At 38.0% G+C, this 21289-nt stretch overlaps 1 protein-coding gene across 2 annotated transcripts in view; it reads left to right on the top strand.

The window, feature by feature from the left end:
* Positions 1 to 9962: 9962 nt before the first annotated feature.
* LOC110462688 (transmembrane protein 144-like) overlaps positions 9963 to 21289 on the top strand; it is a 47428-nt gene continuing 36101 nt past the window's right edge. The window contains exons 1-5 of one of the 2 annotated variants that reach the window (XM_021516781.1): positions 9963 to 10051; positions 17761 to 17941; positions 19269 to 19388; positions 19627 to 19726; positions 21009 to 21089. In XM_021516781.1, the coding sequence (XP_021372456.1) occupies positions 17788 to 17941; positions 19269 to 19388; positions 19627 to 19726; positions 21009 to 21089 (455 nt within the window). In that variant the 5' untranslated portion in view covers positions 9963 to 10051; positions 17761 to 17787. Of the gene's footprint in view, positions 10052 to 10281; positions 10353 to 17760; positions 17942 to 19268; positions 19389 to 19626; positions 19727 to 21008; positions 21090 to 21289 lie in introns of those variants that run through there. The other variant, XM_021516782.1, reaches the window with a different exon arrangement.

Here is a 21289-nt window from a genome sequence, read left to right as displayed (position 1 = left end):
TATGGGTCATGGTACTTTGATATGTTATGTAGAACATGGCTGTGTGAATCATTTTCTTTATTACAGTAATGAGGTCAAAGGTCAACCCTAAATGCTAGCCAGAGTCTAGTGGGTTAAAAGCTTTAAAATTAAAATTTCAAATTTCAAACAACAATACCTTAAGAACCGTTTAAGAGATGTTAAAATGTCTTATGTTTTAATTACCAAAGGTCTGAAGTTACATATATATATATTTTTTTTTATGTCAGTTTCATGTAACAAAGAAGCAGGTGAGCGAACAGGCCATCTGGGCCTCTTGTTAATATTCCCTATAATGACAAATTCACCCTCATTACTGGGGCCGATAAGGCAAAATTAAACTGCGGCGAATATTTTCTCGGTATATAATATTGACTTAAATTTGCCTAAATGAAATTTATGTTGTATGCTATTAATAATATTCCTTTGGTCTGTTACCTTTGATGACCTTTAAATTGACCTTTATTATCACTGTGCTTTATATAACACTTGTGCACCTTAGATATATGTGATATTGATTGTTATTTATTATCTTTTTGATCTATAATCTTTTGTAGCCTTTATATGGATTTGATATCAATTTGCTCTATCATAAAATGTACAGGAGAAAATTGTGTTGTCCTAAGCACATACATTGTAATTCCGTACTTTGTCCTAGCTGTGAGCTGGTAGTACACTTGTGGTAAATCTCATTCAGCATAAATATGCCTCTGTAGGGTTGTACCTGAAAAAAGCATTGTCACTGTTAAAGGGAATGTTAAAAAGTAGAAAATTTCATAATGCCCATTATATATATGATATCTTTAGTGACCTCTTGTAAAGAAAAAATAGAATTGTTAACATTTCTGGTGTTGTGATACGGCAGAGACATCTAGTTTAAGCTTGGTATGGAAGATACAAATGTAAATGAGTTCTTAGTATGGAAGAGACTATATGATGACGGATGTTAAATACTATTGGTATGATAGAGAAAATATATGCTAGCATGTGTTGGAAAAAAAAACTACGACAGAGACCATGGACTTAAACATGTGCTTGGTTTAATACTGCAGGGACGATACATTTTAGCACGTGCTTGGTTTGGTATGGCAGAGACAATAATCTTAAGTATGTGCTCGGTTTTTTGTAGGGACGAATGTTTACATAGTTTAGTATGGCAGAGACAATAAATTGTGTTTACATGTGGTTAGACTAGTAGAGCCCTACATTTTAAGATGTGTCTTGTGAGGTAGAGACAACTTGAAAGAATGGGAGATTAGATGAAAGAAGAGATATTGATGAAATTATTCTATATTTCATACCAGTTTATACATTAAAGCTCAATAATTTTGCTTGGTGTTTGTTTCGTAACTTAATATTTAAGTCAAATGTGGCTGTATGATGTAGCTGAACATACACCACACAAACATGCTGAAGCAGAAGCCCGGCAGTTGTATTGTGTAGAAATTAAAAAACCCAGTTTGTCATAATTGCAGTGAAGTCTGCCTGCAAGTAAGTATTTAATATCTGAAATGTTTAAACCCGTAATGGAAAAATCGCCTTTAAAACTTTTACAGATCCACCTCGACGACTTGATGCTTGATGGTTTTTATCATATTGTTAGATCTGATATATATATATATATATATATATACATTGTATATATACAAAATCTACTCAAAAGGCAACAGAAAAAACACTTTCAACACAAGTTAATAACTTCCGAATCACAAGGTGTTTTTTGGCATTGTAAACGAGTTATCAAGTATCGTACGTAATGTATTGCCCGTTGGCTATACATATTTTACATGTACCCTAACACTGCCATCTGTGGGCTATAAATATTTTACATGTACCCTAAAACTGCCCTTTGTGGGCTTTATCTGATGAGGCGGGCAATTTTTAGAAAGCTACATGTATAAAAAACAACAACAGGCTATGCGATAAATTTTAAATCCAAAATCAAACCACAACAAAATTATAGAAATTTTTAAAAAGTTTTATCATCAAGCTTATTCGTGAAAAGATTATTAGTTTTACCCGCACTAGTACTGTATTTTATCGTCTATACGGATTAGTTAGTGGAGTAACAGCAATCACTAGTAGTGTATTATATTGTGTATGTGGATTAGGTAGTGGAGTAACAGCAATCATTAGTACTGTATAATATCGTGTATGTGGATTAGTTAGTGGAGTAACAGCAATCACTAGTACTGTATCATATCGGGTATGTGGATTAGTTAGTGGAGTAATAGCAATCACTAGTACTGTATCATATCGTCTATGTGGATAAGTAAGTGGAGAAGCAGCAATCACTAGTACTGTATAATATCTTCTATGTGGATTAGTTAGTAGAGTAGCTACTATCACTATTACTGTATAATATCGTGTATATGGATTCAAAGCGGAGTAACAGCAATCACTAGTACTGTATCATATCGGGTATGTGGATTAGTTAGTGGAGTAACAGCAATCACTAGTACTGTATCATATCGTCTATGTGGATAAGTAAGTGGAGAAGCAGCAATCACTAGTACTGTATAATATCGTCTATGTGGATTAGTTAGTGGAGTATCTACTATCACTATTACTGTATAATATCGTGTATGTGGATTCGTTAGTGGAGTAAACAGCAATCACAAGTACTGTATTATAACGTGTATATGGATTCGTTAGCGGAGTAACAGTAATCACTAGTACTGTATTATATTGTCTATGTGGATTAGTTAGTGGAGTAGCTACAATCACTATTACTGTATAATATCGTGTATGTGGATTCGTTAGTGGAGTAAACAGCAATCACAAGTACTGTATTATAACGTGTATATGGATTAGTTAGTGGAGTAGCAGCAATCACTAGTACTGTATAATAGCGTGTATGTGGATTAGTTAGTGGAGTAACAGCAATCACTAGTACTGTATCATATCATCTATGTGGATTAGTTAGTGGAGTAACAGCAATCATTTGTAGTGTATTATATCGTGTATGTGGATTAGTTAGTGGAGTAACAGCAATCACTAGTACTGTATAATATCTTCTATGTGGATTAGTTAGTGGAGTAACGGCAATCACTAGTACTGTATAATATCGTCTATGGGGATGAGTTAGTGGAGTAACAGCAATCACTAGTACTATATTATATCGTGTATGTGGATTAGTTAGTTGAGTAACATCAATCACTAGTACTGTATAATATCGTGTATGTGGATTACTTAGTGGAGTAACATCAATCACTAGTACTGTATAATATCGTCTATGTGGATTAGTTAGTGGAGTAACAGCAATCACTAGTACTGTATTATATCGTGTATGTGAATTAGTTAGTAGAGTAACAGCCATCATTAGTACTGTATCATATCGTGTATGTGGATTAGTTAGTGGAGTAACAGCAATCACTAGTACTGTAACATATCGTGTATGTGGATTAGTTAGTAGAGTAACAGCAATCACTAGTAGTGTATTATATCGTGTATGTGGATTAGTTAGTGGAGTAACAGCAATCACTAGTACTGTATAATATCGTGTATGTGGATTAGTAAGTGGAGTTACAGCAATCACTAGTAGTGTATTATATCGTGTATGTGGATTAGTAAGTAGAGTTACAGCAATCACTAGTACTGTATCATATCGTGTATATGGATTAGTTAGTGGAGTAACAGCAATCACTAATACTGTATCATATCGTCTATGTGGATACTGGATAAGTAAGTGGAGTAGCAGCAATCACTAGTACTGTATAATATCGTCTCTGTGGATAAGTTAGTGGAGTAGCAGCAATCACTAGTACTGTATACTATCGTCTCTGTGGATAAGTTAGTGGAGTAGCAGCAATCACTAGTACTGTATACTATCGTCTCTGTGGATAAGTTAGTGGAGATTAGTTAGTGGAGTAACATCAATCACTAGTACTGTATAATATCGTCTCTGTGGATAAGTTAGTGGAGATTAGTTAGTGGAGTAACATCAATCACTAGTACTGTATCATATCGTCTATGTGGATAAGTAAGTGGAGAAGCAGCAATCACTAGTACTGTATAATTTCGTCTATGTGGATTAGTTAGTGGACTAGCTACTATCACTATTACTGTATAATATAGTGTATGTGGATTCGTTAGCGGAGTAACAGCAATTACTAGTACCGTATTATATTGTCTATGTATTATATCGTGTATGTGGATTACTTAGTGGAGTAACAGCAATCACTAGAACTTTATCATATCGTCTCTGTGGATTAGTTAGTGGAGTAGCAGCAATCTCTAGTACTGTATTATATCTTGTATGTGGATTAGTTAGTGGAGTAGCTACAATCACTAGTACTGTATTATATCGTCTTTGTGGATTAGTTAGTGGAGTAACAGCAATCACTTGTAGTGTATTATATCGTGTATGTGGATTACTTAGTGGAGTAACATCAATCACTAGTAGTGTATTATATCGATTAGTTAGTGGAGTAACAGCAATCTTAGTTAGTGGAGTATCAGCAATCACTAGTACTGTATTATATCGTCTTTGTGGATTAGTTAGTGGAGTAACAGGAATCACTAGTACTGTATTATATCGTCTTTGTGGATTAGTTAGTGGAGTAACAGGAATCACTAGTACTGTATTATATCGTGTTTGTGCATTAGTTAGTGGAGTAACAGCAATCTTAGTTAGTGGAGTATCAGCAATCACTAGTACTGTATTTTCTCGTCAATGTGGATTAGTTAGTGGAGTAACAGGAATCACTAGTACTGTATTATATCGTGTTTGTGGATTAGTTAGTGGAGTAACAGATATCGTGTATGTGGATTCGTTAGCGGAGTGACAGCAATCACTAGTACTGTATTATATCGTGTTTGTGGATTAGTTAGTGGATTAACAGCAATCACTTGTACTGTATTATATCGTGTATGTGGGTTAGTTAGTGGGGTAACAGCAATCACTAGTACTGTATTATATCGTGTATGTGGATTAGTTAATGGAGTAACAGCAATATTACTGTATACTATCGTGTATGTGGATTAGTTAGCGGAGTGACAGCAATCACTAGTACTGTATTATATCGTGTTTGTGCATTAGTTAGTGGAGTAACAGCAATCACTAATACTGTATCATATCGTCTATGTGGATTAGATAGGGGAGTAGCTACAATCACTAGTACTGTATTATATCGTGTTTGTGCATTAGTTAGTGGAGTAACAGCAATCACTAGAACTTTATCATATCGTCTATGTGGATTAGTTAGGGGAGTAGCTACAATGAGGAAACAGCAATCACAAGTACTGTATTGTTAGTTGAGTAACATCAATCACTAGTACTGTATAATATCGTGTATGTGGATTACTTAGTGGAGTAACATCAATCACTAGTACTGTATCATATCGTGTATATGGATTAGTTAGTGGAGTATCAGCAATCACCAGTACTGTATTTTATCGTCAATGTGGATTAGTTAGTGGAGTATCAGCAATGTATAATATCGTGTATGTGGATTAGTTAGTGCAGTAACAGCAATCACTAGTACTGTATTATATCGTGTTTGTGCATTAGTTAGTGGAGTAACAGCAATCACTAATACTGTATCATATCGTCTATGTGGATTAGTTAGTGGACTAGCTACTATCACTATTACTGTATAATATAGTGTATGTGGATTCGTTAGCGGAGTGACAGCAATAACTAGTACTGTATTATATTGTCGCATATCGTCTATGTGGATAAGTAAGTGGAGTAGCAGCAATCACTAGTTCTGTATAATATCGTCTATGTGGATTAGTTAGCGGAGTAGCTACTATCACTATTACTGTATACTATCGTGTATGTGGATTCGTTAGCGGAGTGACAGCAATCACTAGTACTGTATTATATTGTCTATGTGGATTAGTTAGTGGAGTAACAGCAATCACTAGTACTGTATTTTAGCGTCAATGTGGATTAGTTAGTGGAGTAACATCAATCACTAGTAGTGTATTATATCGTGTATGTGGATTACTTAGTTGAGTAACAGCAATCACTAGTACTGAATTATAACGTGTATGTGGATTAGTTAGTGGAGGAACAGCAATCACTAGTACTGGATTATATCGTGTATGTGGATTAGTTAGAGGAGTAACAGCAATCACTAGTACTGTATTTTATCGTCAATGTGGATTGGTTAGTGGAGTAACAGCAATCACTAGTACTGTATTATAACGTGTATGTGGATTAGTTAGTGGAGTAACAGCAATCACTAGTACTGTTGCATATCGTCTATGTGAATTAGTTAATGAAGTTACAGCAATCACTAGTAGTGTATTATATCGTGTATGTGGATTAGTTAGTGGACTAGCAGCAATCACTAGTACTGTATTATATCGTCTATGTGGAATAAATAGTGGAGTAACAGCAATCACTAGTACTGTATTATATCGTCTTTGTGGATTAGTTAGTGGAGTAACAGCAATCACTAGAACTTTATCATATCGTCTATGTGGATTAGTTAGTGGAGTAGCAGCAATAACTAGTACTGTATTATATTGTCGATGTGGATTAAAAAGTGGAGTAACAACAATCACTAGTACTGTATAATATCGTCGATGTGGATTAGTTAATGGAGTAACAGCAATCACTAGTACTGTATTATATCATGTATGTGGATTAGTTAGTGGAGTAGCTACAATCACTAGTACTGTATTATATCGTGTTTGTGGATTAGTTAGTGGATTAACAGCAATCACTTGTACTGTATTATATCGTGTATGTGGATTAGTTAATGGAGTAACAGCACTCACTAGTACTGTATGATATCGTGTATGTGGATTAGTTAGTGGAGTAGCAGCAATCACTAGTACTGTATTATATCGTGTTTGTGGATTAGTTAGTGGAGTAGCAGCAATCTCTAGTACTGTATTATATCTTGTATGTGGATTAGTTAGTGGAGTAGCTACAATCACTAGTACTGTATTATATCGTGTATGTGGATTAGTTAATGGAGTAACAGCAATCACTAGTACTGTATTATATCGTCTATGTGGATTAGTTAGTGTAGTAACAGCAATCACTAGTACTGTATCATATCGTCTATGTGGATTAGATAGGGGAGTAGCTACAATCACTAGTACTGTATTATATCGTGTATGTGGATTAGTTAGTGGAGAAGCAGCAATCACTAGTACTGTATTAAATCGTGTATTTGGATTAGTTAGTGGAGTAGCAGCAATCACTAGTACTGTATTATATCGTGTATGTGGATTAGTTAGTGGAGTAACAGCAATCACTAGTAGTGTATTATATCGTGTATGTGGATTAGTTAGTGGAGTAACAACAATCACTAGTACTGTATAATATCGTGTATGTGGATTAGTTAGTCGAGTAGCAGCAATCACTAGTACTGTATTACATCGTTTATACGGATTAGTTAGTGGAGTAACATCAATCACTAGTACTGTATTATATCGTGTATGTGGATTAGTTAGTGGAGTAACAGCAATCACTAGTACTGTATCATATCGTCTATGTGGATTAGTTAGGGGAGTAGCTACAATCACTAGTACTGTATTATATCGTGTATGTGGATTAGTTAATGGAGTAACAGCAATCACTAGTACTGTATTATATCGTGTATGTGGATTAGTTAGTGGAGTAACAGCAATCACTAGTAGTGTATTATATCGTGTATGTGGATTACTTAGTGGAGTAACAGCAATCACTAGTACTGTATAATATCGTGTATGTGGATTAGTTAGTGGAGTAACAGCAATCACTAGTAGTGTATTATATCGTGTATGTGGATTAATTAGTGGAGTAACAGCAATCACTAGTACTGTATAATATCGTGTATTTGGATTAGTTAGTCGAGTAGCAGCAATCACTAGTACTGTATTACATCGTTTATGCGGATTAGTTAGTGGAGTAACAGCAATCTCCATAGCTGTTTACATCAGAGAAGTGAATGGCATTAAAAGTATATTGAGGATATATAAAGTATAACAAGTCACAAATGAAATCGGAAGCGTTGTTTACTGACAAACATATACAGATAAGTACAGGTGAGTGCCTACTGTATCTGACATTACAAGTGAACCTGGAATTCATTGAGTATAATATTATTTAGTAGATAACCCGCAGGAAGTGTGCAGACGTTATGATAATACCATACCGTAGGGAGTGCGTGACAATATAACGAGAAAAATGCCTACACAATATGCTAGACATAGCCTCTTTTTGAGCCTGTACATGAATCAACGATAAAACATTTCCCAAATTATGATAAAATTATACGATTATATATATTTTGAACCATATTAAACTACTGATCGCCAATCAATTGACTACCTAAATAGGTCATGTTGAATCTAATAATATACAATGTATTTCAAATTAAAGTGCTAATTTAAAATTGGACCTCCGATTACTTTTTTATTGTATGCCAACGATTGGTCAAATAAAACGGCGTTTATTATTATAAATAAAGCATATTTAGAAATGTGACAAGAACACAGCTGTCTTTAACCTTTAATTTCACCACACTAAAAATATATAGCCTTATCCTTCATCGTTAATTGATCACGTGTGTATTATGTATGGTCAGCGTCGAAAATGTGACTAAAAAGATAAAGTTTAACTTGGTGTTAGTTGTAACTCCCGGTCCAATTTATGCGAATGTACAATGTATATCGTACAATGTGTAATGTATATAAGATATATTTTATATACAGATGTACATACCTCCAAAGTATAGTTGATGTATGTCGTAGCAGAAGGTAAGCTAGCTTGCCTATTGTCTTTCGTCCTAGGTGTATTTGTGATGTATAGTCCTAGATAAATTGATGTTTATCACCCTACGTATATTACAAGTGTAACTGGTTATCATCCCAGGTGCGTTCAATGTAGGATCTAGATTAACATGACGGGTGTAAATATGTAGTCGATGAAACAGAAGACGCTCACCCTGCGGAACACCTGGTCTAATGGTTTGGTTTGGTTTGGTTTAGTATTGTTTAACGACCTATCAGCCATGGTCATTTAAGGACGGCCTCCCCTGGGTACAAGATGCATGCATGTGGTGTACATGTATGCGTGTGTGTTTTGGGAGGCTGCGATATGTTCGTGTTTGTCTCCGTGTGATAGCGCGGAACCTATGCCGAATACTGCCGAAGACACCCAGCAGGACACCCCAACCGGTCACATTATACTGACAACGGGCGAACCAGTCGTATCTATCCTAAATTGCTGAGCGTTAAGCAGGAGTAGAAACTACATTTTTTGCAGACTCTGGTATGTCTCGGCCAGGGGACAGAACCAAAAGCCTTCCTCACAGGGGCGAACGCTCAACTAAACTAAAAGACCTGGTCTAATTCTTGTACTTTTTTCAATGTTGACACTTCGGTATTCTCTTGTTGTGTGTTATTTAGTCCTAAGTATAATACATTTTTAGCTTCCATTTTATATTTAGTCAGTGGGACAACAGAGGAAATGGGAGCGTAAGCATGACAATCGTTTATAGTATTAGTGAAGAGGATGTCGCGTAAAACTAGAATATCGGCGCCATACAATGTGCAACTTCGTAGATAGGCACCGTTTACACACGTATGTGTATGCATCACATACATATTTAGAGTATACATCGCTCTTTCAATAAATAAGATCATTGATATTATATCTGCCGAGTTGTATATTTAAGATGTGCACATCCGAAGTATATGTATCGCATAAACGTGCATTGTATACAAAATGATTAACGCACATTTCAAAAACAATGTCACGCAACATATCATTTTTCTGCATTCGGCAAGAAATGCTTTTAGTTTTGTAGGCTCCGTTTTCCATCCAAGTTGCTATTCAATAGGAGTGACAGTGATGCATATAAAGATATGATCATGACTGGTGTTTACCTAGCCAGTAGCGAAAAGTCAAACATTTAACAGTGGGGTATGTAACACCACTATCTTAATAGTTAAAGGTCAATATACAATACTAGTAATCTTCATCATACACATACACCCAATGTGAGGTAATGTGTGCACGTGTACTGACGGCCCAACCTCATATCTCTGTCATCATAGATGGGTCAACACACGATAGCAGAACGGGGTAAGTACAGCAACTGAACCAAGTCAACCATTTTCATTATAGAAATATAATTTTGCATAAAAACCTAGAATGAGTTTTACTGGAGTAATATGCTATACGTGTATATGTGATTTTATGTGAGTACATCAGCGATTTAATTTTATTACGTCGAGTGCATGAGGTATAGAACACCCATTGGTGACGGACTTAATGATAGCGATATGTAAATAATGCCTTACCTATATGTTGTGGTCATATGAATGCCTGGACAAGTATGTATTAGTTTTATTTACAGTGGACTTTAGAAGCATACCTGTCTGTTGTAAGTAAACTATATTTGCCTATACCTAACCTCTGTTAACGTGCTTATATAAAATTGCTCTAAAATAACACTTTACAACACATTGATGGTATTAGTTATAATAAATTAACAAAAAAGGCATACAACTCACCATTATATATTAAGTAAGAAGACAATATATAAAGGGTGATGTGAACATGACAATGGTATAGTTGTGAGATGGAAAATTGTACATTAAAAATAATAGAATATAGAATTAATGATGTATACAAGATTATATTGTTATTAAAATTTAGTCAAGTATCACGTGGTTACTTATATCAACATTAAGTTAACAATTTTAAAATGTTTACAGTATTATTTACGTAAACCTATTGATTCAGATTACAGAAATTGTTTATCTAGTATATTTGACTATCATCTCATGATCTTAACATAGGGAAAGGTAGACATACAAAAATGTAATAATAAACGAAATTGAAGATGAATCCCATTTTTTTACTTAAATGTCAATTTTATGCAGATTTACGTCAAAGGTATATTAAGAAATATTATTATCGAAAACCTAGTGTACCAAGCTAGTTCAGCTATTTATGTCAGTAATAATAACAACACAGCGTTTGAGTTCTAGATTGTATGAAGGAGCTACTAATGGAACATGATATTGATATGTTGGATATTGATATAGTTATACATGTTATTACTTATACACACATTTATACATACTTCACATAATATGCATACAATACAAAACTTGGCTTGAAGACCGGCTCAGCTGTTCTGACTTGGATGTGATTTTTGTAGATTTAAATTACCACATTTTAAAAGATGTTACAGATTTACGTCTCTCAAATTTGGGACCTCTACCCTGAGGTAAATAATCCACCAGTACCCGTAAGTGTACCGCTACAACGACGGTTGAAGAAATCTTCAAGACTACTGTGTTTGAATCATCCCACAGATTTGGAACATCTACGCCGTGGTAAAAGTTCGCCAGTATACCAAGGATGTATATATACCGTAAAACGATTGTTGCAGAAATCTGTGTGATCAGGGTTCGAAACTCTTGACCTTTAATGAATTACTTGGGGAATAATGATGTTTATAGCATCATAAATCCAAAACTCAGATGTGAAAACCCTGTGTGAACAGCTGAGTGTCCCCAAGTAAATAGTGATAGATAATGATATATATATTTACATGTACATACCTATAGCTAACATACTAATTAAGACGTTGTCATGGTAACACAATTAATATAAGAGCATATAGTCAATCAACAAGGTATGTTGCTCTACCTATATTATTGTATATATATGAAAAACGTACATCTTGCTACTAAAACTCACAGAGTCGCAATCATTTACATGTAGTATGTGGCTGTTAAACTGTCCTTCGGTGAATTCGCCCATACTAAATATGCCAGTAGACAAGTATAGCTGCTATGAGCTTGCCAGACTACCAATCACATAACCATTAGATAATAATTCAAGCGTCCCAACTATTACCCTTCGATAACTGATAGCTGGAACCTGTACTAGTACCGCCGGAACAATAGTCGCAGAGCTCGTCATGATGTCTGCAGTTGGAACCTTTACCCTCAGGTAAATAATTTGCCGTCACCTGTAGTGTACAGGTACCACTACAACGATGGTTGTAGAGCTCGTGATGCTGGGAGTTGGAACCTCTACCCTCAGGTAAATAATTCGCCGTCACCTGTAGTGTACAGGTACCGCTACACCGATGGTTGTAGAACTCATGATGTTGGGAGTTGGAACCCATATACTCTGGGGTTGATAATTCACCGTCACCTGTAGTGTACAGGTGCCGCTACAACGATGGTTGTAGAACTCATGATGTTGGGAGTTGGAACCCCTATACTCTTGGGTTGATAATTCACCGTCACCTGTAGTGTACAGGTACCGCTACAACGATGGTTGTAGAACTCATGATGTTGGGAGTTGGAACCTCTACCCTTGGGTAAATAAATCGCTGTCACCTGTAGTGTACAGGTACCGCTATAACGATGGTTGTAGAACTGTGTTGCCATGAGTTGGAACCTCTACCCTCAGGTAAATAATTCGCCGTCACCTGTTCTGTAACAGGTACCGCCACAACGCTGTTGTAGAACTCGTGATGCTCTTGATTACCTTACCTGATAAAGTAACCTGTAACACTTAATTTATTATTCATCTTCACTACTAAGAACAACATGTACTATTATATTACCTAACGTCAACTTTAATAGAAGGATGCGTGTGCCTATTTCCTACTATGTTAACCTTTTCACAATCTGCTGATCGTCAGTGGGTTAATGCATTTTGAGCTGCCTTTAGAACTGAGTCTGATGTTCGAATATACCGGCAGTACGACTCGGATGTCCACCTGCCCAGGGTTTTAATTAAATGGTCTGGGATTTTCGAGTCTGAGGCCGTTGTAGCGACTCCTATGCGGAACGAGTGACCTGAGTATAGGTCTTGGGGAAGCCTGCACGCTTTCAGTGTTTGTCGTAATAGATTGATGAACTCTGTTCGTGTCAATGGGTTCCCGTTGTCGAAGGCAAAAAGAGGGTGTGTTGGGCTTACAACTTGTGATCGTGTGTTGACATGACAATCCAACTCACACTTCGGGCACACTGTAGACTTGTTACAGAATAGTTTGACGCTGACCCCGTGACGGAACGGGTCGGTCTTAGATCTCTTTAGGGTTAGCACTGTGTATTGTTCATTAGTTGACACATCACCTACTGTTAGATGTACTTCCGGATTGAATGTTGCTTTACAAGTGAATTCCCCGCATCGGAGGAATCCGAAGAAGGCAGTAGTACATGCCGCTTTCATAATTCTATCCACACTGTTACCAAATAACCCCTGTTGTAGCCGCTCGTACATGAGTGAAAGCACATGAAAAGCCACTGGATACCTAGGTTTCCTAGCTTTGCCCGCGTCCATTCTCTTAACCCCATTCATTGCCATCTGGAGTCGTGTTAATGTACAGGTCCTACCGAACACTGAATTGACCTCGTAGAAAGGGCTGGAAACTCCCTGCGCCACATAATGAAATCTGATGCTGCACAGGTAAAGTTTGATCGTGGCATACTTGACTTTCAAGCTGGTGTGACAGTAAGTTACAAAATATATCAATAATTGTTCGGAAATGGGTGGCAAGTCTGTATGATAGACTATGTTGTTCATGTTACAAAACCGAAAAAATGTTCGCATTCCCGACTCATAGACATGTCGTGTGGACTCGGCTACTAAATTATTCATCACTACCTCTACCTTGTGTGGTAACTCCACATTACCTCGGAGACTGGTGGGCAGATACATGGAACTGGGTGGGCGATGGGGGCCAGGCGGCGGAAACGATCCATCTGCAATCGAGATAAAGCGTCAGCTATTACATTTATTTTCCCGGGCACATGTTCAGCATGTATGGTGAAGTTGTTTTGTGTTGCACACCATGTTAGTCTTCGCATCAATTGCCTTATCTACAATACTTTTGAGCAGACTCTCCGGGTTATGCGGACCGTAGCCTCGTTATCACAAAAGAAACGTATACGTTTGTTTTCCCACATATATCCCCACATAATAGCTGCTACCACGATTGGGTACAACTCCTGTAAGGCCATGGACATCTTATCGTCATTCACTAAGGGAATATCACCAGGCCATGCCTCACAAAACCATAGACCTTGAAACTACCCTCCGTGTCCGACTGTAGACGATGCGTCGGTATATAAGGACATATCGGCAGCGTTGGTGATAGCAATGTCATGAAACATGGAAATCCCGTTCCATTGTCTAAGAAACATTGTCCATATGTGCATGCCCTCCCTGCATTCCGCGTTCAAATGCACATAATGGAGTAATTCCTGCACTGATAATGATAAAGCTAACAAGAATGATATGAAAGATCGACCGGCTGGAGTTACCCTACTTGCAAACGTCAGGTGTCCCAGTAGTTGTAAAAGTTCCCTCTTTGTACAAGATTTGCGTGCAGAGAACTGCTGTAGTAACGTCCCTATTCTCTTGATCTTGTCCTGGGGAAGCCGAGCTTGCATATTGTCAGAGTCCAGTATTATACCTAGATACTCTATCACTGTAGTGGGACCAGTCGTTTTGTGTTTCGCGATCGGGATGTTAAGTCTTTCAAATATCAGTAACAATTTGGCCATAGTGTTTTCTGCGTCATAGACGGGTTTATCCACTGTAAGGAAATCATCTAACAGATGTAGGATAAATTCTATTCCATAGTTATTTTCTGCTATCCAGCAAATTGATGATGATAATTGATCAAAAATCTTTGGACTGGACCTACATCCGAAAGCTAGACGGTTGTAATAGTAATACTGATCTAGCCACTTGACACAAAACAAATGATATTGGGACGGTGAAATTGGTTCCACTTTGAAAGCGTCAGAAATGTCAGTCTTGCACATCTTTGAACCCTGACCGTTCTTAACCACTTGTTTGGTTGCGTCGTCTATCCTAACATATGACAGGGAGCATTCTACTTTGTCAATTAAGTCGTTGATGCTACTATGGGTCGCGGCGTTGTGCGGAGCTGATAAGTCCACGATGAGTCTTTGTTTGTCAGAGTATTTCGCTTTTGCGACACCGATGGGAGACACACGATAGGCCGGAAACGGAGGAGCAACGAACGGACCGGAAATAAAACCTTTCCGGAGTTCTGTATCTAAAAGTTTTGTAACCACCTCTGGTTGTTTAATGGCAGATTGCAGATTTTTGCATTCTTTTGTTGGCAAGTCCAATTGTCGGACTTTGTATAGAAATCTTTGGTAAAGCCTTGTACAATATTGTGCACGAAAACCCTATTCGGGTGACGGGTCAATTCCATTTCGAGTTGCTGAATGTTGACCGGCGTATTTATATTTTCTTCAGTTAATTTATCGCCCAATACTATCACCTGTGTGTCCCGGTTTTGGCTATCTACTGATGATAGTCATTCCTTCTTTGAACGGGACCGTAGTGGGTATTGTTCCCCTTTTGTGTTGCATTCAGCTGCACCGTGTGTGTTTTGTTTACACTGAGAACAGACATGAATGAACGGGCATGATGACTCGCGGTTACAGCCCCTTTTTGTGTTGTAATTATTACATAATTCCACCCCGTTGTGGAATACACGTTTGCGGCCATGTTTGTCGGTATCTGTAGACGGACTACGTGAATTTTCTGCCTGATCATGATGATTGTTCTTGGAATTTTGACGATTGCCGCTGCGCGGACAGTAATGCGTCTCATGCGACGCTTCACCGCAGTTGCCGCAACTGCGGGACTTGGACCCGGCGGTGACCAACTGAATAAGGTCTCGATCCCTAATGGACCAGTCCATCTTGAGGCCGTGGAGGGCCATGGCGTTCGCACTTTTTAAAGAGAACAGTTTATGATATTCGTAAAATTTTGCACCGTAGGTGTTATACAGGCCTACAACAATGTCTTCATACTGTTCTAACTCTTCCCGTCTGTCGGGATAAGCCTGGGACATGGTGCGTTTGTATCTTCCAAACGCCGTTATGAATTCTCCGATACTAAGAGAACGGCGGAGTTTTTGTTCCTGGGCCTGATTCCTTTGTGATAGGGTATCGGGGACCTCATAGTAGGGGATCAACAGTGATGCTAAATTAACATCCCTACCTTCAATGATCTGTCTCCTCACCGAGGCCGCCATGAGGTCCATGTGAGGGATGTCTTCGGGTGATACCCCAAACCTCGCCCTGGGCATGGCGCTGAATGCCGTTTCGTTGAATACTGGTACATGAGGTCCCGCCCCCGTTTGCATCGTAGGTCTATTGTATAGTTAGTCCAGCGTCATAGTCGGGTTTCTCTCCTTGCTGCTGGCTGCTACCATGTTTGCCATCATGGTTTGCATGCCCGACATCGTGTCCACCAGGGCTTGAAATATTGGTGACATGGGCGCCGCCATGTTTGAGCCGGAACTACCTCCATCGGGATCCTTGCGCGTGTTATTGTTGTTGTAGGCCGCCGTCTCACACACGTCTGCTGAAGCACTGCGGGCGCCTGTGGCTGAAGGTGTGCGATTAATCCTCCGCGGTGAAATATAGTTCCCACTTACTTCCCTGTTATCCGGGCTGTACGAGCGGGATTCGTCATTCCGAGAGGAAGGTCCCGCTATAAATTGCATGTCGATCTCGTTTGAAGAACGAGTGGTGGCGAACTGCGGTATTGGGCGAGGAATCCTCGATCGCGGGACACGCGCACTACCCTGTGAACGCTCGTTTGCGTGTCGGGTTAGTAGATTGTCAACTTACAATTTACGAAGTGTAGAGATTGGAAACGACGTGGAAGTAACTAATCCGATCGCGGAAAGTTCATGCCGTAATCTGGTGACACCCCAGTTCAGATAGTTGGTAATATCAAGCGCACTTCCAGAGGTTTTCTGTTTCTTTGATTTTGGCGCCATGATGAAGGAAGTGGTAAAACACTCCCCTGACTAATACTTCAAAAGTTCATCGTATGTACATACAGGAGACTCCCTCGTTACACACAACATGCATGATACATCCCAGACAATAAGTAAAGTTCGTGTACGTAGAATTTTGAGAGAATCACTGGATAAAATGCTTGAATTGATACAGATTGAGAGAATTAAAAAATGGCTGCTGGAGCTGACTGATCTCCCTCAAAGTTGCACACGCCCCCACTCTGATCACGTGATCTGGATAGTCCCTTACTAGGGAATGACTGGCATGACTGCACACGACCTTTTGACTTATTCACCACATAGTCAGCCCACAGTCCACGACCCCCAATGACTGCCTATATTACTAGATATAGAAACTTATTACTGCCATAAAACATGCTTAAAAATTATTTAAGCTTCAATTAAGTGTAAACAATGTTACGGAGCTAAATAAAACTGGACAATTTGTACATTGGGCATTACAGAAAAGGAAAAAAACCTGAAGGGTTAATTATGATATTTAATTTAAGCATGTATACACTTCGTTATGACTCTCTCTCTCCGTTTGTTTGTATATATTGTACATGTTCATGTTGTATTTGCAACTTATGGGCCACAAGATCTAAGGAATAAAGAACATTGAATATATTATATATATATGTATGAGTGGTATATTGGTTTGACATCACTGCATTGTTCGGAGAAGTAAACTCGCTGCCGAAAACATTACAAACCGTATCATTTATATGTGTATAGTTATCTTTGGGACATGCTACCTTTTGTAGCATATGTAATGTACATATGTATACGCAATGATGCGATCTCGCCATGTCGAAAAGGTAATGTCGTTTTAGGGCCATTACAAGTAGAAGTTATCTTCCTTGGTCCTTCACTGTCATCTTTGTTATCTCGGAACTATGAGTTGAGAAAGAAATGTTTGATTGTCTCAATTTATAACTCTAATTAAACATGTATTCTTACCCAGTGGTTGTACATCTTGCTGAAATTCGCCATGTCGAATCCGACGATCATTTCCATTAGCAACTCGACAGCCTGTGCCAGTGACGATACCCTCGCCCCCGAGTTCGGTTATGTTGCGGCTCTCGTAGCTGTAGTATTCTACGGTAGCAATTTCGTTCCTGTAAAGAAATACGAGACCGGAGATGGTATGTCGTGATTCATTTCTATCAACTGCACCTATAAGATCACGTTATGGTTAGTGTATTCTCTGCACATCACATTAAATATTTGTATGAATTCATGAAATTTATCCCGAAAATGTCCTTAATAACTGCCTGGTCTTAGAATTTGTGACTACTCTATTGTCTGAATCTGAATAAAAACACATTTATACTATTTTTTTGTACTTCCATGCATGTGTAAATCCTGTCGAGGCATTGACAGTATCCGTCAGTCTCCGCTGAGGTTAGACGTCAGCTAATCAGTATCAAGCTATGAGAGCATGGTATGCTTAGCCCTATGTATGCCTATGTCATTGCATTATCGGCTGCACTCTTCCAGATTCAAATACATGATTCACAAATAAAATGTGCGTTGTACCTAACACTTCGATTGTTATACATTGGGCTGAAGGCTTGACTACAGTACCATTGCGCTTTTGAAACACAATCTCAACAGGTTGCCGAAACGCAGGGAATCGGACATGCGAGAATATGTATTGTAAACGTTTTTTTAATATAGCCTTGTCTGAATGTATGACAATAATATCATAGACTAGTCAGAATATTTTTTATTCACGAGACAGACGAGATTCGATCATCAATACTTGAAACTTTGACAGAAAATTTCAAATGGTTTGATGATTTCCTGGATTTTTTCTCTGAATGAAATTGTACCATAGAAAACACACTACCTTGTTCCCGCAAAAATAGTTGTTTTACTATTTGATAAAACGGTTAAAACATGTTTCTTCCACAACCACTAAAGGTTTCCTCTCTTCCGACTAATGAATAAACCTGTTAGGAGTTGCTACACTAGTTGGTAATATTTAAGAAATTATTTTATTGGTCTTTCAATTACAATGTATGACGTCACGTAACATTGCTTTCCGTCATCATCTTCCATTGATTCGCCATGAATCACAAAAATTGTCACCCAGATCGGAAACAATATTAATCTCTGTCCAACGGAAGCAAATATTTTATTTGGTTAGGGTTAGGGTTAAGGCTAACCCTAACCCTAAACGTTCCATGTACTCATACAAAATGACCAACTCGAGTTAAAATAAACATGATAAGCACCCAGCATCGTTAGGGAAACCTCTATACCAAAAGAAAAAAACCTGTTTGTCATGATTGTGTTTGCAAATAATTAGATCGCCTATCGTCATAAAGTTCAAAGTATGATTTTTTGCATTAACATTTTTTTGTTCGAATTTGACAGCAGGTATTGTCTAGATAGGTTTGTTGTTAGGAACGTTTTTCCAGTGGGTAATGTCTAAACGTTGGTAATTCTAATTTGGTTTGTTGTCAGGGATGTTTTTCCAGTGGGTGATGTCCAGTGCCATTATAACGACGGGAATAGTGATCCAGTTAATACGGAGGAGCACGTTCTACCCCCTCGCTATGGTTGGAGGTGTGGCATGGGCAACAGGTAGGAAGATAAGTTCAACAAACGAAACTATTTTTTGTTCATTACCTTTTCAACATGTGAAACATTAAGTGATAACATTATTTAAACCGATTGAGAACTGAGGAGAATTCAACATAAAAGCATCATGGCCTGCTTTAAATGGGAATGGATCTTTTTATATGTATGCTTATTTCAGTTACGACTAATTTCATTGGAAATACTATCATATTTTAATATGGAGTAACTATAATATGTTTAGGAAACCTTACCGTCGTGCCAATCATCAAGACTATCGGCATGGGTCTAGGCCTCTGTATCTGGGGGATGTCAAACTTGCTGAGCGGATGGGCTACAGGAAGGTAAGCTGGCTACTTAAGGAGTGCAAGCATGCCTTTATAGTGATACACACAGTTGGATGCTGAAGCCCTTGCCCTTTAATGATAAAACGTTCAATTATTATCTTCATTGAAAGGAATGAACGTGTCTGCTGACATATCATGCAGACGCGAACAAAGATGTTCAACGTAAATAACTCCGACAGAGCACACTCTCCTAAAACACTACTCACGTTCTTGATGTGAAGACGTGACCTGTTTTGGATTCGACTTAGATTTACTACGCGGGTGTCATTTATGAAACAGAAGACGCTTATCTTTTCGGGACAACTGGCCTTAATTATCCTGGTACTTTTTCAGGAGTCTCCATGTAAATCTTTCCTTTTTCATATTTTACCCTTGTTTTATCGTTTTTGATTTCGATGTATGGATTTGTTGACACTTCGATATTCTCTTGCTTTTAAGGTCACCTGAGCTTTAGCTCAAGTGACCTATTGCTATCCGTCTTCGTCCGTCGTCGTCCGTCGTCCGTCGTCCGTTAACATTTTACATTTTCAACTTAAGCTGAAATACTAGCAAAGGGATTTCATTAATATTTCATGGGAAGGCCACTGACATCTCCCTGACCAAGTGTTGTTATTTTTCCGGTCGATCAGAAATCCAATATGGCCGCCACGGCCGCCATTTAAAAAAAAATAAAAAAATTCAAACTTAAAGTCAAGTTCTGCTGGACCGATTGAACTGAAACCTGGTAGGAATGATCGACTCATGGTCCTGACAAAGTGTTGTTATTTTTCGGGTCGAACAGAAATCCAATATAGCCGCCACGGCCGCATTTTGAAAAACTATTTCAAACTTAAAGTCAAGTTCTGCTAGACCAATTGAACTGAAACTTTGTAGGAATGATCGACTCATGGTGCTGACAAAGTGTTGCTACTTTTCGGGTCGATCAGAAATCCAATATGGCCGCCACGGCCGCCATTTTGAAAGAGTTTTAATAGGCCGATTTAACTGAAACTTGGTCTAGGAATGATCAGCTCATGGTCCTGACAAAGTTAAGTTAACGTTATACTTAACTAGTTTGTGCTCAAATTTGTACATATTTAAACAACAACAAAAAATACTGTAGAACTCAGACAGGTGACCGCTTAGTCCCATGGGCCTCTTGTTCATATTACAGCGATCTTTCCCTGATTTCCTCACGCTTGGTGAATTCTTTCAAATGTTTTTCGGTCATCAACTTTGATACTACTTGCGTACATATGGGATATTTAAGTGTTTTTACGATGTAAATGTCTAATTGTAGATTCGGATTTTTTGGGATTACACCAGAAGTTCCCGAAAAAGTATCCCTGAACTACATAGGAGTATCTATGGCTGTATTCAGGTAAGCGTATATATAATGTGTGATATTTAGGTAAGGTAACATTGAACTGCAAAGGAGTATAACGGGCTGTATTTAGGTCATGTAACACTGAACAAAATAATATCACTGGTTGTATGAAGTGTAATTTACACAAAACTGCAAAGTGTCATTAGCTATATGAAATGTAATTAACATAGTATCCCAGGCTGTATGTATGGTAG

This window comes from Mizuhopecten yessoensis, unplaced genomic scaffold, assembly GCF_002113885.1.
Source record: "Mizuhopecten yessoensis strain PY_sf001 unplaced genomic scaffold, ASM211388v2 scaffold10821, whole genome shotgun sequence".
Taxonomy (NCBI): Eukaryota; Metazoa; Mollusca; class Bivalvia; order Pectinida; family Pectinidae; genus Mizuhopecten; species Mizuhopecten yessoensis.
The sequence above is the reverse complement of the archived record's forward strand: the minus strand, read 5'-3'. Positions and strand labels throughout refer to the sequence as shown.